The 25394-nt window shown below is 36.7% G+C and overlaps 1 protein-coding gene across 6 annotated transcripts in view; it reads right to left on the reverse strand.

The window, feature by feature from the left end:
* The window catches only part of NPHP3 (nephrocystin 3), a 46587-nt gene that overhangs the window by 16962 nt on the left and 4231 nt on the right, over nt 1-25394 (reverse strand). For all 6 annotated transcript variants that reach the window (XM_063662164.1, XM_054482346.2, XM_054482347.2 and 3 more), the window contains exons 4-16: nt 23975-24127; nt 22283-22416; nt 20323-20483; nt 15302-15458; nt 12949-13023; nt 11401-11574; nt 8661-8764; nt 7504-7618; nt 7088-7231; nt 6518-6615; nt 4415-4517; nt 3885-3967; nt 1991-2129 (exon numbers count right to left, since the gene is read on the reverse strand). In XM_063662164.1, coding sequence (XP_063518234.1) covers nt 1991-2129; nt 3885-3967; nt 4415-4517; nt 6518-6615; nt 7088-7231; nt 7504-7618; nt 8661-8764; nt 11401-11574; nt 12949-13023; nt 15302-15458; nt 20323-20483; nt 22283-22416; nt 23975-24127 — 1640 coding nt within the window. The remainder of the gene's footprint in view (nt 1-1990; nt 2130-3884; nt 3968-4414; nt 4518-6517; nt 6616-7087; nt 7232-7503; nt 7619-8660; nt 8765-11400; nt 11575-12948; nt 13024-15301; nt 15459-20322; nt 20484-22282; nt 22417-23974; nt 24128-25394) is intronic.

The following is a 25394-nucleotide window of genomic DNA, read 5'->3' on the forward strand; positions in this document are numbered from 1 at the left end:
TAAAGCACCTGTATAAGTAACTAACAGCCATTAAAATTTCCCTAATTCTTTTAAGGCTATTTCTTTTTACCAAAACTTATAATTCAAATGATTTAATAAATCAAGAAATAGATTTATTAAAACACACTGTCCAAAAGACATTAATCAAGATTAAGACAGTGTATATATAAAATCTAGCACACCAAAGATAACACTCTTATAGAAAAAAGTATAGTGAAAATTAAAACTGCATAAAATGTATTATTATAATTAATGGCAGAATTCCAATTCCAGGAAGACAGTGGAAGAAAATAGCCCTCCTATTATAAACACGTATGAATATTAGACATATTTCTAAAAGCACAGCTGATCCTGGAAAAAAGAAAGGGAAATCCTCCAACTGCCAAAAATGAATAGGAAATTGAAATCAGAGTGTTGAGGGCTGAAACTGCTGGCTATGGGGGCAGTGGAGCTAGAGGACAGGCAGCATCCCCCAGGAACTTAAGGGCTTAGGTTTTCACAGCCACAGTGGGATGGAAGGTGAGCCCTTAAGCTGTGTGAGGCAAGGAGGTAGAACTAGATTTCTTGTCAACACCAGGATCTTTGAAGGGCTTTGAAGGACCTTCACCATCAGTGAAGGGGTACATGAGAAAAACATTAGCCCACAGACGTGGAGAGAATACAAGGAAGCTTGTGGGCTTGGAGTGGACTGAGAAGTCCAAACCCCGGGAACCACCAAGCTGAAAAGTTAACATAAAAATAGATCCAGGTTTGGCAGGACGCAGTGGCTCACGCCTGTAATTCCAGCACTTTGGGAGGCCAAGGTGGGCAGATCACGAGGCCAGGAGATCGAGACCATTCTGGCTATCACGGTGAAACCCCATCTCTACTAAAAATACAAAAAATTAGCTTGGCGTTGTGGCAGGTGCCTGTAGTCCCAGCTACTCGGGAGGCTGAGGCAGGAGAATTGCTTGAACTCGGGAGGCGGAGCTTGCAGTGAGCCGAGATCGCGCCACCACACTCCACCCTGGGCGACAAGGCGAGACTCCGTCTCGGGAAAAAAAAAAAAAAAATGAGGTTGCTAGATATACATTTTCAAAAACCAAAATTGAATACATCAACAAAAAACTACAATGTTATTTTAATTACATAGCACTTAATTCTAAAAATATATATATGGAAAATTAGACAAGGCAATTGTGAAGAATAATAATAAAAGGAGGTTTGCCCAAGTAACTATCAAAGCTTACTTTAAAGTTCTAACAACTAAGCAGTATGGTACTGGCAAAGAATAGGCAAAATCAGAACAGAAGAGCCTAGAAACAGACCCACATTTATTTGTGAGCTTGATATTTGTCAGTTGGCATTGCAAATGAGCAGAAGAGATGTATTATTTAGTAAAAAGAACAATTAATTATCCATATGACAGAGGATTAAAAAGCAGATTCTTTCCTCACACAATAAACAAAAAGATATCAACAAGAGTTAAGGACTTCACACACGAAGAAAAAACTATAAAACTTTTTGAAGGAAATTATGTGTGTGTGTGTGTGTGTGTGTGTGTATGTGTGTATACACACACACATATATGAAACAAAGCTTTGTATAATGAATGAAACCATAATGAATGATACTATACAGTTAAAAGACAAGAAACAAACAGGAAAAAGATTTATTTGCAAATTTTCTAATAAAGGATTTGTTTTCAGTATGCAGAACATTTAAGACACCTACAGATCGATAAGGAAAAGACAAACGACCCAATTAAAAAATGGGTAAAGACTTGAACCAGCAATTCAGAAAAAAAGGATAGCCAATAACATGAAAAGATGATAAATCTCAATAATAATCAGGAAAACACAAATTTCCACAAGCACACTATGGCTATCAGCATTCCTGCATATGCCTGAAACATATTTAAGCACAAATTTTAAAAGAATTGTTATTTATTTCCATTCACACACACACAAAGCAAACTAACATTCCTTTTTATAAGTTTATTACATTTTACCTGCTTCATTAGTTCTTTATCCACATCATTTGCCATGGACTCCTGGATAGAGTGCAGAACAAGTCTATATAATGAAACAGTATCTTGACACTGGAAACACTGATGAAGGATTTTATCTAAATTGCCTGCTCTCCCAGCACTGTTGGAATTGAGAAGAGATTTAATTTCTTACAGATTGCCAACATCTGTGAAAATTTTTAGATCGATTAAAAACAATGTGAACTCTATTTTTTGTACTGCAACCAATAACAAATTCAATAAAACATGATACGGGAAAGTGGTAGTTTTACAGGGCTGCTAGAGTCATTGGGCTTATTTTATTATATATAATTTAATTCAGTGCAATAAACATGCTGAAATCTATTATTTGTCAAGCAATTACTATGCATTATGGAACATAAAAATGAGTCAGCCATGGTTCTTATTATCCAGAAGCATGCCACCTACATACAGGAAGCAGGGAAACGATGATAAGTATTGTTAGTTAGCCATGCAAATTAAATTTGTGTGGAGCCAGAATTTTGAAAACACAAGGCTAAAGAAAATCATTAAATGGGGAGTTTATTTTAAAAGATTACACAATATTTACCAGTTTTTAAAAATAATATAAAGATGTACAAAGAGAAAAAACAAAGGGTCCACAGTCTCTTTAAAATAGGTACTTTCAAAAATAAAAACAGTAAAATGGATACTTTCAATGAACATTATTAAATGTATGAAAAATGACTCATACTCTTGAATCATACTCACTGTATCACTGATGTTCAGAGGCCAGATGTGTTGCCACAACTAACAGTGGAAAAGGACGGTGGAAATATCACAGGCAGGCTGGGTACAGTGGCTCACATGCTGTAATCCCAGCATTTTGGGAGGCTAAGCAGGTGGATTGCTTGATCCCAGGAGTTCAAGACCAGCCTGGCAATCATGGCAAAACCCCGCTTCTACTAAAAATACAAAAATAAGCCAGGCATGGTGGTGTGCTCCTGTAGTCCCAGCTACTCAAGAGGCTGAGGTGGGAGGATCGCTTGAGTCTGGGAGGCAGAAGTTACAGTGAGCCGAGATCAAGCCTCTGCTCTCTAGCCTGGGCAACAGAGAGTGAGACACTGTCTCAAAAACAAAAACAAAGATGAAATATCATGGGCAATCTTTCAGAAGATTTTTTTATTTCAAATTTGGTGCTCAAGATAAGAACATGGAATAAAGAGACAAGAAGTACTAGATTCAGTGTCTGGAAATATGTGTGCTAGAATTGCCATCTATTGCAATGAATAACAAAAAATGTATTAATCTTTTTTTTACCTCAGATTGAGAAAAGACAAAGTAGAGTGATGCTATACTGAAGAAGAAATAAAAGTAGTAAAACATTCTAACAGTTGAGAATAGGTAGAATAGGATAAAGCTATACTGAGGAAATAAAAGTAGTGATATTCTAATGCTTATCTAAAGGCAGATTACTAATGGATATCTAAAATAGAACTATTTTATAATAAAAAGTTTATCAGGACTTGAGAACAGAGACAATTAAAAATTCGTATCCATATATCTACCTCCTGATATTCAAAGACACCTGAAATAATATTGTAACCCTCAGTTGTTTCCTTCACTTTCCCAAAGCTAGGGGCCACAAACGAGGGTAAGGATGGCTTTCTTTTGCAACCTCCAATAGGGAACAGATTAGTGTGAAGAAAATTAGACAAATCTATCAAGTTCTGACAATCATGGGCAGTAGGTATCTGTAAGCCATGTTCTCACAAATGTTAGTATCACTATTCAAATAAAATCTGAGTGGCTCAACAGACTGGTGTGGTGATCAGTTCTCAGTTTTGCAGGGTGAGAAAGCGTCTGCAGCAAACACAAAACATGCAGAAGATCATGTAAAATAACCACCACTTACCGCGCGATCATTTGGCCGAAAAGGGTGACATAAAGGGCATTGCAGGTTGTAGCAGAACGACAGTGTCGTTCTAGCTTCTTCTCCTGCACAGTTTACCAAGAAAAACAAAACAGAAATACAAAAACCACCCTGGAATTAAGCGGTCTTTACTACCCAGCCATCAACAAGTACCCTGACAGAAATAACACTATTGCTGCCATCTGTGACATCACACCACGCAGCGGTGGCTCCTCGACTGTGGGCAGCCTTCCAACTGCAGACCACAGATACGGCCAGTATGAAAATGCTCTTTTGCTTTTAAAATACCTGCTTAATATTATATACTAAAGTCAACCTTAAGACCAAAATCTTTTTATTGCTTCTTTTCTACCTGTCATTAGTTTAAGAGGCAATACATTTACCAAAGTAATTACTAAACTCCAATTTTCCTTATAACAGATCCCCTATATTGAATTTTAAGTCTCACATAAGATGTTTCATAGGAAAGATAAGACAGAGTAGAAGATTGCATCAAAATGAAAAATACACACCTGCTCTTTACTCAATTTAATGTCTACAGAGTGGCATTCTGCAATTATAATAGATTTTGCATCTTTTGGACTTAAGGGATCAAGATGAAGTGTAGGCCACAACCTTTTATTTAAAGAAAAGAAAAATGAAATTTTAATAATACAACAAGAACTGTAATTACCCACAACACAATTTAAAATCCACCACAAGAATTAACTTTTTATACTGCTTTTGTAAAATAAGCAAAACTAATGTCTATTAATCATATTAAGTAACTAATATATCTCACTCATTCTAATATGTGTATTATTACTTTCAGCAATGAATCACAACAAACGGTGTTATAAAATAAACAGTATATACATTAGACAGTTACATGGTAAAACATTTCTAGTTCTATGTTCCATACTATCAGTAAAACTAAGCATAGGTATGAGTATCTATGAGGAGTGGCACCAGACACAATTACTGTCCACAAGCACTTGTAATGCAACTGAAATTTAACTATTACAATATACATTCTCAACATGGTACTGAAAATTGCATTTGTTGGGGAGTGAAAAAACTTACTCTTTTTATGTATAAAGTACACATAGACACATATATCTATATACACAAGCTGATATACAATATGTGTGTGGTATTAAAATTTCTTGGGGGAGGCAATTACAAATAAAATGTCTAAAATGGCTCCTTATAGGAGCAAAAACAGGTTGAGAAACACTGCTCCATGGGATCTAATTGCTCTACTACTTTTTTTTTTTTGAGGCAGAGTCTTGTACTGTTGCCTGGGCTGGTGTGCAGTAGTGTCATCTCGGCTCACTGCAACCTCTGCCTCCCAGGTTCAAGTGATTTTCCTGTCTCAGCCTCCCAAGTAGCTAGGATTACAGGCACCCACCACCACGCCTGGCTAATTTTTTATATTTTTAGTAGAGGCGGGGTTTCACTGTTGGCCAGGCTGGTCTCGAACTCCTGACCTCCTGATCCACCCACCTCGGCCTCCCAAAGTGTTGGGATTACAGGCATAAGCCACTACGCCCAGCCATTTGTTTGTTTTTTGAGATGGAGTTTCACTCTTGTCACCCAGGCTGGAGTGCACTGGCGTGATCTCGGCTCACTACAACCTCCACCTCCTGGGTTCAAGCGATTCTTCTGCCTTAGCCTCCCGAGTAGATGGGATTACAAGCACCCGCCACCATGCCTGGCTAATTTTTGTATTTTTAGTAGAGATGGGTTTCACCATGTTGGCCAGGTTGGTCTTGAACTCCTAACCTCAGGTGATCCACCCGCCCCGGCCTCCCGAAGTGCTGGGATCACAGATGTGAGCTACCATGCCCGGCCACTCTACTACTTTTTAAAGGACCATTAAAGTGAGCTTGCATTTCAAAATAACAGGTGTCTATTATTCCCAGCCTGGCCCTTTCTCTATTTTCCTCATCTATAAATGTAACCGCCTACTAGACATCGTTATGTGGAGCTACTCAAACTAACCATGATTAAAAACTAAACTCATCACCTTTTCCCCACAACCTGCCTGTCCTTTGTGTTTCCTATTTCAGTTCATGAAGCTACATTAATTAATTTCTCAAGTCAGAAACTCCAGAATCATCCTGGCTCTTTCTTTTCCCTTGCATCCCAGATCTATCTAACCTCCCACCAAATCCTTTTTTTTTTTTCTTTTGGAGACAGGGTCTCCCTCTGTCACCCAGGCTGAAGTGCAGTGGCACGATCTCTGCTCACTGCAACCTCTGCCTCCCAAGTTCAAGCAATTCTCCTGCCTCAGCCTTCCAAGTAGCTGGGATTACAGGCATGTGCCACCATGCCCAGCTAATTTTTGTATTTTTTGTAGAGACAGGGTTTCACCATGTTGGCCAGGCTGGTCTCAAACTGCTGGCCTCAAGTGATCCACCCGCCTTGGCATCCCAAAGTGCTGGGATTACAGGCTCACACCATCTATACAATCCTACAGATTTTATTTTTTTTCGTAAATTCACCCACTTCTCCCCATCCTCACTGCAAGTTACATAAAAAACATGAAAACCATAAATGCATATTAAAAACCTTTCCTTGTTTGTACTTAAAACATTTCATGTACTCTGAAAGAACTAAAGTTGGCATCGTACCTCCATGCTGGAGGGCATGTTTCTACATTCACAGAAACAATTACTCTTACATTCACTGGCAGTGGATCTATCAGCCATTTCATGTGTTTTTCAACTTGCTTAAAAATATAAAAACAAAATTCAATCTATTAATCAAAATATTTCAAAACAATCCAATAATAGCTCCCCAAATAAAATGAAATTCTCATTAAGTTTATCTTATTAAGGACAAAAATCTTATTTTGGGGTGATTTATTTTAGAATTTTAAAAGAACAAGTAGCAAAACATTATTATCACCAATTTGAACTCTGGACATGTCAGGAAACGTCAAGGCTCTAAAAATATGTCAAAACAAATAGTCTTTGTTAATTGTGTAAATTCAGTTGGTCTTTCTCAATAAGATATTAGTGTCTGTGGGCATACGATATATTTTTTTAATCCAGGTTTCCTCCCTAGAAATAAAGCAGAAATATAAAAAATAACATCATATTTTCTTCTCACAAACATATAATTTAAATGCCTGCTCTAGCTATTACTGAATTTGCATCTCTTTCTAAGTGTATCAATAGGTAACAAATGGAAAACGGTACCTGAACTTGATCTATAGAATCAATAACGATGATGATGCTGCCTTGATGACGAGCAGAGAGTTTTTCCAGCCAACGTGGAAATTCTTCCAGAAGCTTAGCAGGATCCAGTGTCAGAGCAGAGACTGACCAAGAGTGCTGCATCAACTACAAGATAAGAACATACACAAACTGAAGTAGTTACACGTAGTTACTGAAGTAGTTACAGAGCTGGGGGAAATATTTCTATTCTCACTTTTTTATAAACCAAAATCAGGTCACCAAGAGGACCTGATTGTATTGAATATTATTTTTAACCTTATACAAAACCAAAACAGGTGGATAATACTGAAAATTGGTTTACCAGTAGGTACTTATTAGTCCCAACAATTTCTGAATCTAAATAAAATTCTGTAATTCCAGAAGATGGGATACTATACCTTTAGAGTTAGTCGTTTAATAATCAAGGAGGACTCTGAGCTGGTTGACATGGGCCTTCCCACAAAATGGGAAAGAATCAGTGTGTTGGGGGAATTCTTCTGTTGTAATTGAATCCTGAAAGAAAAAGACAGAACTTTTATAAAACCAATAAAGTTCCTTGACTGTCAATAAAAAAAGAATTCACAATGCAGTAAACATCAAATGTTGCCTAACTGAGCAATCAGACGGTCAGTTACTTTTAAATAAATATGGAGATTTCTGTTTTTACTCCACTTTTAGATCCTTTTAAATAATCTTTTAAAAAATTGTAGATTCATTTTAATTACAAATAGATGTTAATTAACAGAAACCAAATATGAGGGTAAGGTATTAGTACATATGAGGGTAAGGTATTAGTAACATATGAGGGTAAGGTATTAGTATGAGGGTAAGGTATTAGTAAAATAAGCATTAACTTTTAATTAAGAATTCCTACTAGAGGAAAATTTGTTAGGTACAAAAATATTATTTTCCAAACATAACTTTAAATGAAAGGGTAATAAAAAGGAAACAACTACATATGCTAACCCTTCAATGTAAATAATTATGAATGAAAGAAAATATTTTTACTGCTTGTTTTTAAATAACATAATGAAATAATAAAGTTTATTAGCTTATATGAACCTTAGTCCATAATTTGAAGAACTAGATTGCATTCATGGTAAAGCTTATCCTTAATTTTGATGTTCTGTAGAATGTATTTCACTCTAGTATGCTTTTTTCTGGTTTCAAATATTTAAAATATCAATGAAACTTTTAAATAAAGGCAATAATTAAAAATAAAGGCACATTACTCTACAATCCACTTAATAACATATGTGTTATATGACATATCACATATGATCACTTCCTTACATAGCACTCCCATAGCTGTTACTTATGTGATTTATGTACATAATCATAAATGTTCATGCTTCCTATTCCTTTCTCATTCTGTGTCTTCTCTCTAACATCCAAATTCTATGCATTTCAGGGCATGAACCTATTGTTTTATTCCTTTTCACTTTGTTAATGTTTAGTGTAGGCCGCGCAGGAAGGCAGGCATGCAATACATTTTGTTGAATAGATTCAGTAATTCAAACAATGACAACAATAATTTAATTGCACTGCCTCATACCACTTTGATAAAAGAAGAGACTTCCCAGAACCTGGTCCTCCAGACACCAGAAGAGGTGGAATTGGGGCTGGTGCTGCCACTAGATCATTAAGGCGTTGGTAATACTAGAAAAAAGAATGAATTTACATTGTAAGGAAGCACATGCCTCTGAGACTACTGAACAGTCAACTTCTGATTATTCTTTGAAAATACTGGAGAAAAGCTGTGTGAGAAAATGAAATCTACTTTTAGTAGACAGCACCCTCATAATTGCCTATTTTTATGGCTGGCAAAAACATGACTGAACTAGTAAACTAAGAATGGGCCTCAACTGGCCGGGTGCGGTGGCTCACGCCTGTAATCGCAGCACTTTGGAAGGCTGAGGCGGGCGGATCATGAGGTCAGGAGATCGAGAACATCCTGGCTAACACGGTGAAATCCTGTCTCTACTAAAAATACAAAAACAAAATTAGCCGAGTGTGGTGGCGGGCGCCTGTAGTCCCAGCTACTCAGGAGGCTGAGGCAAGAGAATGGCGTGAACCCAGGAGGCGGAGCTTGCAGTGAGCAGAGATTGCGCCCCCGCACTCCATCCTGGGCGACCGAGCAAGACTCCGTCTCAAAAAAAAAAAAAGAGAATGGGCCCCAATTTCTTCTACACATAGTATTGCTGTAAATTAATGGGTAAAGGACAACATTTCAGGTCCCTGTGGGGTTTTGCAACACTCAAATGTTTGCAGAATGTTTCAGGGAGCTCACTGTAGCCCCCAAATCACAGAAAATACTGCAGAAGACCTTGAAGGTACTAGCAGGCCACCTAGATCTCCTGGTCAGAGGAATAAACACCTGTCCTGGGAATCACCTCAGTTTCTGGGGGTTACTGAGAAAAGGTCCAAATAAGGGCAGGTTTTGTCTGGGGACCTGGAGTCTCCCAACCTGCCCAAGACAATCAGGTTAGCCTAGGCTGCCTGAGATCTTTTTGAAACTAAGTGAGTTCGGTGTAAAGTCCAAGAATCCCTATTTCCCAAGCTTTCCCCAGAAACTCAAAACTGGTTCAAAGCTAAAAAGGACACACTCAAAAACCAAAGTATCTTAGTACTTATTAAGGAGTTTCAAAAATTATCTTGAGACTTGAGTTTTTCTTCAGTGTACCAGTGGTCTAAATGATAGCTGATGAGGAATTTTAAAAAGTGTATAGTAAGTAGTTTGAAGCCAGCTTTAGGCTTGCTTTAGAATAACACAATTCTCCAGCAACTATAATGAATTACTTGGTATAGTTTTTCAATCGATTTTTCTACTTGTTATATTTAATTAATAAGTAGAAAAATTATATCTCTAAAGAATATATTCCCCAGGAACTCAAATAATTCAAATAGAAATGATACTTCTGAAGGAGAAAAGAAAGTCTTGATTTACTACCTCATAAGTCCTAATAACTTAGTTCATGGTCCCACAGAAAGCCCATTTATAGGATCCATGCTTCCCAGGTTAAGACCCCTGGCTATAAAAGAAAAACCATAGGATCTGGAGCCAGAAAAGAACTAGGTTCAACTCCAAGATCTGCAATCTACTCACCGTGTACTCTTAGGCAAACCCTAATCTTCAGATTTCTTTATTTATAAAATAACACTAGCAATACTTCTCATAAAATAATGACTAACATTTATCATGTGCCAGGTACTGTGCTAAGCACTTTACGTGCATTATCTGATTTAATCCTTGCAACAAGTACCTATGAGGTAGGTACTATTAGTAATTCTCATTTTACAGCCAAGAAAGTCAAAGTTTAGAGTGGCCAAGTAACTTGAAGAAATCTAGTTAGTAAATGATGGAACCAGGACATTAACGGACAGTCTAAATTCAAAAAGTTCTGTAAAAATACAACTGTTAATATTAGCTACCATAATATTCTCTAAAATATTAGGTCTTACATTAATTTTTAACTAAGTATTACATTTTTTTAACTTGCACATAGATTTCATTGTATATTTCAAGTTCTGATAATTTGTTTAGATATTTAAGGATGTTGATAAGACTGATAAAGAAGGACTTCTCTGCCTATTTCATGAACTACTATGCTTTGTTTTCTGAATGCAATATTTTGATTCAAGAATTGGAAGAACAGAGAGACTTACTATTCTTTTTTTTCTTTTCTTTTTTTTTAAAGACAGGGTCTTGCTCTGTTACCCAGGCTGGAGTGCAGGGGTGTGGTCATGGCTCACTGCAGCCCTGACCTCCTGTGCTCAATTGATCCTCCCACCTCAGCCTCCCAAGTAGCTGGGATTACAGGTGCATACCACCATGCCTGGTAAACTTTTGTATTTTTTGTAGAAACAAGGTTTCGCCATGTTGCTCAGGCTAGTTTCAAACTCCTGGGCTTAAAGCAATCTGCTCGTCTCAGCCTCCCAAAGTGTTGAGATTACATGCGTGAGCCACTGCACCTGGCCTCAGCCTTACTATCCTTATCAAGTTTCCTAGCTATCCTAATCCTGGTCTGAGTGAGTTGCAGATGGTGGCGTAATAAACATGTGGTTGATAAATTCCAGTCTGTAACTAAAAATGTTCGGTCTTTATAAGCACGTTTGAATCTCACATATCTTTCTTATGACACAAACCTAAGCACATCTCAACATGGATAATCAAGCCATGAGCTTAGACAACTAATATAATCATAAACCTTAACTATATTTAGATGAAAATACAATCATAATACAGCCTTTAACTGGTGAGAGATCTCTGTTGGAATAATACTCCAAGCACTTACTTTCTCAAATCCCAACTCATGGGCTGAATTAGAAGCCTGCTGAAAAGTTTCCATTTGCTCTTGTTCATCATGTATGTCCCACAGAACATCACCAAAATCATCTTCTTCTGGAATGGAATCCTCACTGCCCAAATCCTTAGTCTCCAGGTCTGTGTTCTCAAAACCCAGTATGTCCTGAACACAAAGAACAACCACACAAAAATGAATGAAGAAAATAAAGATCTTACAGCGCGGTCACCCAGGCCCAAAGTGGGCTTCACCTACTTTTGGGAGGGCAAGTTCAAACATACAGCCTTTGTGTAATACCTACAAGAATAAACTGATAACTATAAAAAAAATCACTAATTTAAAAACAAATAAAAGAAAAATATTAAAATAATAGAAATGAATACCTCTTTTTATAAAAATAAAATTAAAGGAATATTTGCATCCCATGGAATTTGTTTTCTGAAAAATGTTACACAACATCTTTGGTTGTATCTGGCTGGTGAACAGTTATAAAGTACTAACGACTAGGAAATATGCTATAAGAATTGAATTACTAAGATGTGATTTCTTGATCTCAAGTATCCCTGTGGTCATATTCAGTTTTTATATTAAGTTACTGAAAATATGTTATCCTTCAAGCACTAATGATGGTAAGTACATTCACTTTCACTTGCTGCCATTCATTCTGCTCAATTAATTTATCTTGGTCCTAAAATTTGCAAGACTGTGAAGCTCAAATTTGATAAAGACAATCTTTATACTAGAGAGCACCATACAAAATGTGTTGCCAGAGGTCATATCATTTTGGGGCTCACTCTTTTTCTCTAATAATAAATCTTAATGCTTCCTACTTCTCAAGTAGGGTTTTTGGTTGGCTGGCGGAGGTGTCAGAAGGTGTGGGCAACCACAGGCTAAACATGGTACAACTTCCCACTGCACCCATTCTGTTTGAGGAAGAGGGGAATAATAAATAATCACTATTACAATTTTTTCTAATATAAAATTTAAAATTATTTTTTATATTAAACACAAACTTAGACATCACATCAGGCAGAATATATAACTCACATAAATTTTCAAGATAGCACATGAAACTTCATAGAGACTTCCAGCTCAAGGCCCCTCCCTGGTCCATGTTCTCATCCCCCTGGAGGCATGCTTTCATCCCCCTCTTCTGTTAGGGATAACATGGGGGGAAAACCTGAGAGGGACTTTCCTAATATATAAAAATTCAAAGGGTACACAGAGGAGCCTCCCTATTGAATAAAATGAACACTTTCTCTCAAATAGTTTTTAGCTAGCACTTTTGTAATATGTTTTACACTTAGGTATTGAAGCATCAAATAGTCCTCTGAGATAGATGAGAGATAAAGATATTAATACATGGTCCTAGTAATACTAAGAACATACCACAGGATGGACTCCCAACAGAAACAACAGCGCCTTCCTCAGGTACTGTGTTCGAAAAGACAAGCAAGTGGTTTTCTCTGGAAAAATCAATTTTATAGAAAGCGATCTTAAAATATTTTAGATGAAAACTTACAGAGAATGCATATTTACCTGTTTAATAATCTTTTCTACACAAATATAAGTTTTATATACTCCTTCTGCAGGATCTCCTGAGTGATCAATGATCTGGATAAAAATCATTTAAGAACAATGAGAAAAACTATAATATCAGAAGGAAATGGTGGTAAACACTTTTATACTGCTTATGTGACAGCAACTATTCTAAATATTTAACACATATTAGCTAATTTATCTTCACAACAACCTTAGGAGGGAGATACTATTATTATCCCCATTTTACAGAAGAGTAAACTGAGGCAAAGTAAGTAACTTGTCCAAGGTCACACAAGGGATTTAGTGTGAAAAATGGAGCAATAAAACAAGAAGTAGGCCAGGCGCGGTGGCTTATGCCTGTAATCCCAGCACTTTGGGAGGTCGAGGTGGACAGATCATGAGGTCAGGAGATCGAGACCATCCTGGCTAACATGGTGAAACCCCATCTCTACTAAAAATACAAAAAATTAGCCGGGCGTGGTGGCAGGTGCCTGTAGTCCCAGCTACTCAGGAGGTTGACGCAAGAGAATGGTGTGAACCCGGGAGGCGGAGCTTGGAGTGAGCTGAGATCGCTCTACTGCACTCCAGCCTGGAAGACAGAGTGAGACCCTGTCTCAAAAAAAAAAAAAACAAAAAAAACCAAGAAGTATACATTTTTTTTGCCCTGTCTTCAAATTTTCTTTTATGTATTTCCATGCCACTCAACATATTTACCCTTCAAAATGCATCAAAATCCAATTTTATGTCAATAAAGCTATAATTCTATAAAAGCCAAAAGCAAAATAGTATACTATGGAATCTTACTGAGTTTGCTGAAAGAAGAATGCCCAATCTGTAAGAACATGTCTACTACTACTACTAATATTTGATACAATTAGAATAAGGCAATGATTTTACAATACATACCAAGTGAACAAGCATGGAGATTCACCCTACATTTACATTTATAATCATGGCAGAGAGATCTTATTTCACTCCTATTTTATAAAATAAACTCATCCTTCTAGCATACTAAATTTTTTAAAGTAAAGGTTATAGAATAAATAGAATAAAAAAGATAAATTAATATCTTTTTTGTGGGACGTAGTGGACTAGGCTGATACTACAATAATTAAAACAAAGAATGAAATGGCTCTGGAAATTATAATAAAAATGCACTTCCTTTTTGTCTTAGTCTCTTTAATTTTATGTGTCATGCTGCTCTCAAGCTATCTTTTCAATACTAAATGATGGAAAGAAAAATGCTTGTATTCATATTTGATTTTATTTCTTGGCTGGGCACAGGGAAGTGAAAACTCTGTAAAAATCCTAGAGTTGTTTTCAATTGTATTATTCACATTAACTACAGACATTTACCAAGTTGTCTCCGTGTACAGTAATAAAAAGCCTATAATATCTATTCTAAAAATTATCCCAACATGCATCTAGGAATGATCAAATTTCTCTCATCCCATCATCAGCTTTTTCTTTCCCCAATGCTCTTAGGAAAAGTCACTATAAAAAGTCTCCTCCTGCAGCGTGGACAACAGAATGAGTCCCCATCTCTATAAAAATTTTAATAAAGTAGCCAGGCATGGTGGCCCGTGCCTGTAGTCCCAGCTACTCAAGATGCTGAGGTGGGAGGACTGCTTGATCTCTGAGTCCAGGAGTTTGAGGCTTCAATGAGCTATGAACAAGCCACCACACTCCAGCCTGGGTGACAGAGTGAGACTCTGTCTCTTAAAAAAAAAAGTCTCCTCCTGACACTAATCCTTGGTCAGTAGACAGAAGAACTCTGTGCTTGGGAGAAAAGCACAAAATACCATCTGATCATACAGATCATACTCTTGCTAGCCACACACTGCAATTTATTTCTCTCTCTTTTCTCACAACCCACAACCAATCTGTTAAGAAATCCTATTGGCTCTACTGTCAAAATTTATTCAGAATCCTACCACTTCTCATTATTTCCTCTACCACCACCCTGCTTGGAGCCACCAGCATCTCTCACCTGGATGATGGCAATGGCTCTCAGACTCTGCACACTACTCCCTAAATGACCACCTATTCTCAACATGGCAGCCAGAAAGATCACTGTCAGATGATCACGCCAGCCCTTATTCTGTTGCTTACAGTCCTGCAATGGCTCCCCATCTCACTCCAAGTGAAAAGCTAATATCCTCAAAATGGCCTCCGAGGTTCTTCACAATCAATGAGGCCCCCTCTCCTCCTACTCCCCTCACTTATCTGTTCCAGCCACACTGGTTTCTCTCCCCTCTCCAGATATGCCAGGCTCATGCCCACCTCATGGCCTTTGCTCCAGTTTTTCCCTCACCTACGTGTGTTTTTCAAAAATGCCTATGAATTTTACCTTGGCTTTGTTGGTCTTGTTTAGATTAGAAACTTGATCAATCAATTGCTGGACAGAGTCAGAACTGACTTTTCCATCTTCCAAACGATGAAAGATTAATCGAGGTTTTCCTTCAGGGTTTTTCAGAAAAGCTTCTTCACAGTCTTCCAATAAAAGGCTAGATTGGAAATCAGCATTTTGTGTGCTATATTGCATTGTGGCAGCAAGCAGTTAGTTAATCAACCTAAGTGCCAATAATAGAGTTTTACTACAGTGACAAGTGGCCAGAAAAGGTCCAACTGCACAACAAGTGAAGCTTTCCAAAAATAGATGTGTTATGGCTCTCTTCCAGCTTGGTCTTAAAATATAATATATTCATTAGCCAACAGTGAGCATAAATATAATAAATTATGCATTAAATTGTAAAGCACATAAAACTTTATTTTGTAAACCTAAAAAAGATCTCAAAAATACTCTTAAACTTGGCTCAAAATAATGGACTAGACTCACGAGACTTTGAAAATAGATGGCAAACAAAATTCCATTTAAAAATGTATAATTTCCATGTTAACACAAGTAGGCAGGAGGTCATGCGTGGGTAGGTACACAGGCACCATCCAGGGCAACAGCCAGGCTCCTGCACTGCTTTTCCAGGAGTTCTTTTTAATGCCTTTAATTTGACCCGCCTCCCTTCATGGCTGAATCACAGGAGAAATCTCTTACAATGAAAGATACGAACTAAAATATGGCAAGTCCAGGAGAGGCCTTTATTCCAGATAAAGGTTTCAAAATGAGGAATTCTTTGCTCTTGATTGGCCCTCCTTCATTATGTCAGCACCCTTCTTGGGCAGACCAGGCTCACTAAGAATTCTTGAACCTACCTAGGAGAGGTGCTTCTCTGTTTGGATGGCAGCCCCAAAGTTTTGAGTTTTCTCTTTCCCAGTTCTTTCAGACTTTTCTCATCTAATAAATGACCCTAATCCTTATACCAAATATATACTACAAGAAAGATCTGCAGACAGATTGGAAGAGGCTGGGTGACTGAGGTGAAGGTAAAAAAATCCCAAAAAACAACTTTGTTACAGGGAACCAAAATTATATTTTTAATGAAAATTCTAGAAAAAAAATCCTAGAACTAATAATCTGCTGAGGTCTTCTCTCTCTCTCCCTCCCTTCTTTCTTTCTCTCCCTTTTTTTTTTTTTTTTCTTTTTGAGACAGGGTCTCACTCTGTCACCCAGCCTGGTGTGCAGTGGTGCAATCACAGCCCACTGCAGCTTTAACCTCCTGGGCTCAAGCGATCCTCCCACCTCAGCCTACCCAGTAGCTAGGCCCACAGGCACACGCCACCATACCCAGCTAATTTTTGTATTTTTTGTAGAGATAGGGTTTCACCATGTTGCCCAGGCAAGTCTTGAATTCCTGGGCTCAAGTGATCCTCTCACCTTGGCCTCCCAAAGTGCTGGGATTATAGGCATGAAGCACTGAGTGCAGCCCACATCTACTGGGGTTTTCTACACAACAAAGGACACTGCAACCAATTCCCCTTTCTAGAAAGCATTAAATGAAAGTTGTTTAGGGAAACAAATTTTTTTGTGGGGGGGGGGGTGTGTGTGTATGTGTAGAAGGGCGATACTGTATGATTCAGAATCTGCAAATTAGACTACTAGCCCAAAATATTAAAAATTAAGAAACATTCTGTGGTATATTTCTGTGCCAATCCATTCTACCCAAACCACAGAAGTTTTCTATGTTAAAATCACTCTGGCCATGTTCTATAGAATTTTGGAATTTCAATGATTCATCTGTCAGTGCTTTGGGGGAAAAGTCTGTGGCCCATTAGAAGACCAAAGAATGGGCTTGCTGTTCAGGCACATGTCCATATTTCAAAACATTCCCTACAAAACTGACCCATGGGGCTCAGATAAAATGATATGATCTTTGCGATTTTCTTCAAATAATTTGGTGGAACAGAAGCAGATGCTACAGATGAAACAACTAGTCATGAGTTGATAATTGCTGAAGTTAGATAGTATAACAGGCCAGCTAATATGTTGATAAGTTGCACTTTAGGATCCCTTCAGAAAGTAGCCTGAGCAGACAAAAATGTAGGGGAGGAGCTGCAAGAGAAGATGTAGCTTTGTGGGGCTGGAGGAGTTAAAACAGTAAAGCTGAGGCATAATGAAGAAAGTTCAATTATAGAACAAACAAGGGCTTCCACTTGCTTAAATTCTATAACGAAACTCTATAGGTGATCTGGTTAAAAAAAAAAAAAAAAAAAAAACTGAATGAAACCAATAATAGGGCCTAAGAAGTCTTGAAAGGTGACTGAATTACCATTTAGGCACGGAAGCCTCCCCATCCCTTGAGAAAGACTGATGATGCCCTGAGGAAAACCAGTCACAGTCGCCCCTCTGTGCTGCTGTGCAAAGGGAGAGGCACCTCTCCTTCTACGTAGGTTCAAGCATTCTTAGTGAGTCTGGTCTGCCCCACAAGGGTGCTGATGTAATGAAAGAGGGCCAATCATGAGCAAAGAATTCCTCATTTTTAAACCTTTATCTGGAATATTCCTACTCAGCCAGCCTCTCCCGGACTCACCATATTTCAGTTCCCATCCTTCATTGCAGGAGATTTCTCCCGGGATTTTTCTCCTTCCATGAAGTGAGGCTGGTCAAATTAAAGGCATTAAAGAAGAATCCCTGGAAAAGCAGTGCAGGAGTCTGGCTGTTTCCCTCTAATGCACCTTCTCTGGTCAGTGACACCGAGAGGCACAGTGCCTGTGTACCTCACTAAGCATGACTTCCTGCCTACCTTCCCAGCCTACAACTAAGCATGTTGTTAGCATAGTTTGCTCCAAATCCAATCATTTTGTACCCCAAAACCATACATTTTGAGCTTCATAATTTCTTATAAGAGGCCTGAATAGTGTGAGAAGCCACTGAACACTATCTTCAAATAACTCTGTGGATACCATCTGCACACAGGGAATAATTATTGACCAGGAAGGTGTTTCCCCATAGAGCTTCCAAGCTGCTCAGGAGAGGCTTTCCTAGATTCATCTTTTGGGAAGGATGGGGTAGTCATCAGCGTAGGCGAAGGCACAATTTGAAACAAAGGCTCCAACAGCCCTTGTTTGTGGTGTGGAGCCCATCCCCACTGCCATACCTCTTGACAGGCATGAAAGAAACAAATAATAAAATAATAAGCAACTGGAATAAGAAAAGTTTAAGTAAAATAAAGCCAAAGTAGAGACTAAAATTATTAAATTTAAGAAATTAAAATCCTCATTTCTTTAACAAGAATAAAATTTTTAAAAATGTACAATATAAAATTTTACTAAAAGGAGATAAACTGAAATCTAAGCAAAAGTAATAAAATATGAAATAAATGGGGAGGAAAACATTAAGAAGAGTTTAAAATTGGAAAAGAAAAATAAATGTTAAAGTGTAAAAATAATGTATACAATGTTTTATTAAAAAGTAAGGTTTTTGTTTGTTTTTCAGACAGGGTCATGCTCTGTCACCCAGAAAGTTTCTTTAATGTAAAGAAAAAACAAAATGGTTTTATGGATCAAAGATAAGAATTAGAAAAAATAATGTAACAACAAATAACATATTACCAAGTAAGATAAAAAAACTACTCAATCATTAAGTAATAAGATAAGATATATCCTTAATAAATATAAAAACAGGGAAAGAAAAGGGAAGGGGTGGATAGCAATGAAACCCTACTGAAGGCAATCAAGTTGAAGAACTCCTTAAACATATTCTGGATGAAGGCTCATTGACCAGGTAGTTCCCTGTTCACCTGGCCACTAGGCAAAGTCTTAAGAGTCTACAATGGGCTATGCTACAGGGAAACTGGTGAAACTTAAGGCCCTACATATATCCATACACAGTTAAAGTCAGAGTTGGTCCACAATTTAAAAAGCAAAATGCTTTGGAAAGGTTAAATTTAGACAGTAAATCTAGAAAGAAAAATTAGCCTCTTATTAAACTTATTTTGTCCTTTATCTCTATATCTAACTGGTGAAAAAAAATCTTTACTCACAGACAAGATTCATTAGCATAATTATATTCACATTATAAGAACACTGTTCACTTGACTGGGTCTATTTAAATAGTAAGCTCCTCAGAAAATGTAAATTATGATTCAACACCTACACAAGTGATCAAGTACATGAACTTTATATGTAACATACATAGTTCAAATACCTCTCAGTTTGTATCCAAAGAAAGAAAACAATGAAGGTTAATGTTGATTACTGAAATTAGGGGTTATCAACTTTTTCTGTAAAAGGCCAGATAGTAAACAACTCAGGTTTTGTAGGACACATGGTTTCTGTTGTAAAGATTCAACTTTGCTATTATAGTATGAAGGCAGCTGTAGAAAATACATGAATGGGCCAGGTGTGTTGGCCTACGCCTGTAATCCCAGCACTTTGGGAGGCCAAGGCATGCGGATCACAAGGTTAGGAGATCGAGACCATCCTGGCTAGCACAGTGAAACCCCGTCTCTACTAAAAATACAAAAAATTAGCCAGGCGTGGTGGTGGGTGCCTGTAGTCCCAGCTACTCAGGAGGCTGAGGCAGGAGAATGGTGTGAACCCGGGAGGTGGAGCTTGCAGTGAGCTGAGATTGCGCCACCGCACTCCAGCCTGGACGACAGAGCAAGACTCTGTCTCCAAAAAAAAAAAAAAAAAAAAAATATATATATATAAAGATGAATGAATGTGGCTGTGAAACTTTATTTACAAAAGCAAACTCCTGGTTAGATTTGGCCCTTGGGCTATATTTGCCAAACTCTGATCAAAATAAGCTAAAAATTAAGATGTTGATCATATGACCTATGAAACAAGTCTAACAGCATAAAACTTTTAATTCTTTATTTTATTTAAATGTGAAACAGTTGTAGAATTTATTGAATTCCATGGATTTTTTTATTATAAGGATGCAATTAAAATTTATCTTTGAAGCTTATTTGGCAAACTCAATTCTATTTACAGTTTACTGCTTATAATGAATTACATTTTTTTTCAGCTTACCTTGGTAATGTTAAGTGAATAAATAAAATAACTAAAGAACTTTTCTCAATTTCCCATTTTCTTACAGTGAGGTATTGATTTTCAACATCTATTGGAAAATAAACAGCATGGAAAAAATATCCCATTGTCTCGCACATTCTCTTAAGTTTAGGTGAATAGTCCTAAAAACAAATGAAAACATACAAAAGTTTAATGTATTTAACTAAAGATCAAGTGAGATTCATATTACTTAAAATAAAAAGCACGCTTTAAAACAGGTTATACTGGATATCTTTTCATATAAAATTTTAAAAATAATCACATTTTAAAGAAGATCTTAAAAAGGCAAGTTTCTCTCAAATACAAATAATAATAGCTTAGCAACTTGGCCTTTTTCTAGCTCAGAAAATGACTTATTTCATAATAAACCTAGAACAACAGGAGACAGTATTAGGCTATTTTGCTTTGGTATTTGTTTCTTTTTGTTATTATTACTATGAACAATCTGTTTTATTGTCATAAAGAGTGCAAAATATAGATCCATAAATCTGTATAGTAAAAAACATCCACCATGATATATCAGAACGCTAAAGCACAGCAATATAAGTTAAAAACACATAAATCTATAATTAAGTTAGTAAGTAATGATGACTATTATTATGAAAGAAATTAGTAATGCCCTCAAAATGTCCTTGGGAATAACATATTCAATTACTGGATGGAAGCTTTGGGCTTTAAAATATTTTATCTTTTTACTAAAATTGAATAATATCACAAAGGAAAGCTAAATGAATTTGGTAATCAACAACAGGGAAGATGTTAATATAGCAGGTATAGCATGTGACACACAGATTCTATAAAATTCCCTTGGAACACTGGTAGGCAAGCTTTTTATATAAAGGGTTAGATAGCAAATATTTCTACAAAAATAATAATAGCTTAACAACTTGGCTGCTTTAGCAGGGATCTTTGTGGTTTATTTGGTTTCTATCACAATTTACTCTGCCATTGAATTGGTGTTGTAGTGCTGCCATGGATGATACGTAAACGAATGAGTGCAGCAATGTTCTAATAAAACTTGATAGACACTAAAATTTGTATTTCATATAATTTCCACGTCATAAAATATTATTCTCCTTTTGATTTTTTTCTACCACTTAAACTGTGAAAACCAACCTTATCTCTGGGCCATTTAAAACAGGCAGCAGGCCAGATTTCACCAACTGGCTATAGTGACCCTTGCCGTAGAATAACTCCCAACGGCTGCCTTGGAAAATTTAAACCATGGTAAGGAGAAAATTTTACTACCTGAGACAGACTCAAGGATAGAGCTGGCAAAGAGAGTAACTAATGTAGACACAATCAACAAGAGTCTTAAACACTGTGGAGAATATGCAATGAAAAATTCACTAAACAAGCCTAGGCAACATAATGAGACCCTTTCTCTGCAAAAAATAAAATAAAATAAAATAAAATTAGCCGTATGTGGTGGTGTGTACCTGTAGTCCTAGCTGTTCTGGAGGACTGAGTGGGAAGATTGCTTGAGCTCAGGAGTTTTAGGCTACAGTGAGCTATGACTGTGCCACTGCCCTCCAGCCCAGGCAACACAGCAAGACACTGTCTCAAAACAAGCAAACAAACACACAAACAAAAAAAACTCTAGAAAGTTCCAACACCTTAGTTTGACATTTAAAACTAACTAAAACGAGTTAAAACCTTCTTTTTCTGTCTTAGCTCCTGTCCTAGGAAAGTTAATTCCAGAAAGTAAAAATAAATAAATAAACCCTCAATTCACCACCTTTCTTTACATATAATACTGAACAATATTTTCTCTTAAGAAAAGCCCAACACGCTTCCTGTTCTTTTAAGACATATAATCTAGTAGGAAACTATTTGGTTGAGATACAGTAGTATCAGAAACAGAATATAATATTAACTTATATTTTAAATTGGTTGATACAGAATTTATAAATATCCTCACCTTAAGGAAAAGATCCATCTCAGGCTGGGTTTCATCTGTATAAATGAGGTAACATCTGACAGTGTTACTCCACAGAGAATGTGAAAACAGAGGAGTAACTTGTAATAAACTAGCTACAGCAATATCCCAATCATCTGAAAATAAAATTTCTCAAGTTCATGAAAAAATTACCAGAACACATTTGATCATTCTAAAAAAGTATAAAAAACATAACAGGCATTATAGAATGGAATCTGATCTTACATGTTAATACTGCCATACCTTCTAGAGTAATATATTCGAAGGCAATTAGTTTTCTAAACTCAAATTCTATCCTAGGACTTGAAGCAATGAATGTCACCAGTGGTCTTCCCTGAGGCACCAGTGGTTCCAGTCAAGTGTCATGAAAAAATTTTACATGAGTTACTCAATTAGTTTGTTACCTGAAGTTAGCCTACATTCCCAAGAGGATCTATAGCTTTACTTTCTTATTATTCTTGAAATATATTGAGTTAAAAGAATGTTCAAGAATGGCATAAAATGAAAAGTAGCCTTATGCTAACTATATTTAGTGAGAATAAAAATTTAACACATATTTGGCTAGTTCAAAAGGCACAATTTTAAAAATGATTTTCATTTTGCTGATAGAGAAATAATTGTACGGTTTTAAGGAAAAAGAGTAGAACTACTTATAATTTCTTAGGTCTGCACTGATATTGAAATTCTGAACAGATCTTAGAGCTATTCTGGATACTATGTTATATAAAAATAAGGAAAATATTCTTTTGATTATGAATACAGTTGTTCCTTGGTATCAATGGAGGATTGGTACCAGCACTTCCCCTCACATACCAAATCCACAGATGCTCAGGTCCCTTACATAAAATCATGTGGTGTTTGCATATAAATTACACACATCCTCCCATATTCTTTAAATCAAGCTGGTCCAATCCGCGGCCCATGGGCCTCATGTGGCCCAGGATGGCTTTGCAGCCCAACACAACATTGTAAGACTTTTTTTGCAATTTTTTTTAGCTCATCAACTATCATTAGTGTTAGTGTATTTTATTTGCGGCCAAAGACAATTCTTCTTTCAATGTGGGCCAGGGAAGCTAAAAGATTGGATACCCCTGCTTTAAATAATCTCTAGTTATTTACAATACCTCATGCAATGTAAATACTATGTAAATAGTTGTTATACTGTATTGTTTCTTATTTCTATTTTTATTGTTGTATTGTTATTTTCATTGTTATTTTTCCAAATATTTTTGATCAGTGGTTGAGTGGATCTGTGGATATAGAAGGAAAACTGTACTATATTACCTAATAGAGCTTTTTGGTATTTTGCTCCATAACCTGCTCTAATCTTCAGCACTATCAAAGAAGCAGAGGGAAAGATTAAAACCTACTGTTTTTCAGTTAATCTACATTAGATTTGCTGCTCAACTAAAACACCAGATAATTCAGACCAGAATACACTTACTAGAACCTGGCTGGCCAGGCTGGCAGGAGTACCATCTGATCCCCATATGAATTATGTAACCTCATCCTTCCTTGTTAGTTACAGCCCCACTGTATGATGATTTGTCAATGGAAAGCACTAGGAACACAAATTTCATGCTTTGCTAATGGTATTAATAGTTCTAGCACAAGATTATAAAACATGAACAGTCACTACCACTAGGCAAGTAATTGACAAACAGCATGTATTACCTCTGTTAACATTTGCAAAGGGTCCTTCCACGTCTATAGAACTATGGGCAAACTCAGGGCCTCTGAAGGACTGCTGAAGCTGGATCATGCTTCCTATGGAAGGTTCACTTCCCAAGGCTCCGCCAGTCCAATATTCACATTGGGCTCCAGCAGCTGTTCAGCAAGAGATCTTTATCTTGTGAAAGCCAGCTTATTGAATGTTCAAAAACTCATCACATATACTGAACAGGATTTCTAATTTTAAAAAATATTAAAATATTACAAATATTCAAACGATTTTGAAAATACTTTGCCATCAACTTTTGGCAAAGTTCAAAGATACTGATTAACATAATTCTGGTTATCATCTCAAATTCAAAGAGCAGATTAAAAAGAGAAAGATGAAAATAAACAAGAATACAAGAAAAAAGAAATAGTAAGAAGGAAGTTAAAAACATTTTACAAAAAAAAATTCTAAAAAACATTTCCAACTGTACAGCTTAGGCACCAGTTAAAATCTGAAGGAAAAAACCTCAAAGGCAGACTGTTACTAACACACATAAATATAAAAATATTCATAATTTATTAGGACATAAACTCTTTACAGCAGGGAGTACATCCTTCTCAACCTCCTAGAGCAACAAAATCAATGTCTGAATCCATAGCTACTTATGAACATGATGATTTTCTGATCAATTATATTTGTCAGAATATCTACATCCTTGATAACTATAAGTAAATTGTTATTTGAGCTAAATCTCTGGCAAAACTGAGCTTACTATTTGTAGCTCTTTGAATCTCAAATGGGTGATATTCCCCCTCAAGTGTTCCTTCTTCATGTTTAAAACAAAATATGAAAAAAGACCTAGAAAGGAATTTGTTTCTAACTTGCCAAGACAATTACAATAGTTTTGAAACACTGTACATTTGAATATGTCAATACTGAAATAATCACTAAGACTTGTGTTGGGGTATAAAAATGCATTTTCTCAGCTACTCTTGGCCATTAAGAATCTTTTTTTTTTTTTTTTTCACCTCCTGGGTTCAAGCGATTCTCCTGCCTCAGCCTCCCGAGTAGCTGGGACTACAGGCACACACCACCACGCCCAGGTAATTTTTGTATTTAGTAGAGACGGGGTTTCACCATGTTGGCCAGGATGGTCTTGATCTTTTGACCTCGTGATCCGCCCGCCTTGGCCTCCCAAAGTGCTGGGATTACAGGCATGAGCCACTGCGCCCAGCCTTCATTTTTTTCCTTAAAAGTTAGCAATAAAAATTCCAGGATGTTGGTCAGATTCCAATGATACTACAGTGAAAATTAAGAAGGAACTGTCAGTTACTATATTTTACTCCAAAATGCATCCATTTGTGAGAATATACTTACAGTTCATTACAAATGGGAGAGTGACTACATTTTTCCACTGCATTTTAAAATAGAATA

The sequence above is a fragment of the Pongo pygmaeus genome, chromosome 2 (genome assembly GCF_028885625.2).
Source record: "Pongo pygmaeus isolate AG05252 chromosome 2, NHGRI_mPonPyg2-v2.0_pri, whole genome shotgun sequence".
Classification (NCBI taxonomy): domain Eukaryota; kingdom Metazoa; phylum Chordata; class Mammalia; order Primates; family Hominidae; genus Pongo; species Pongo pygmaeus.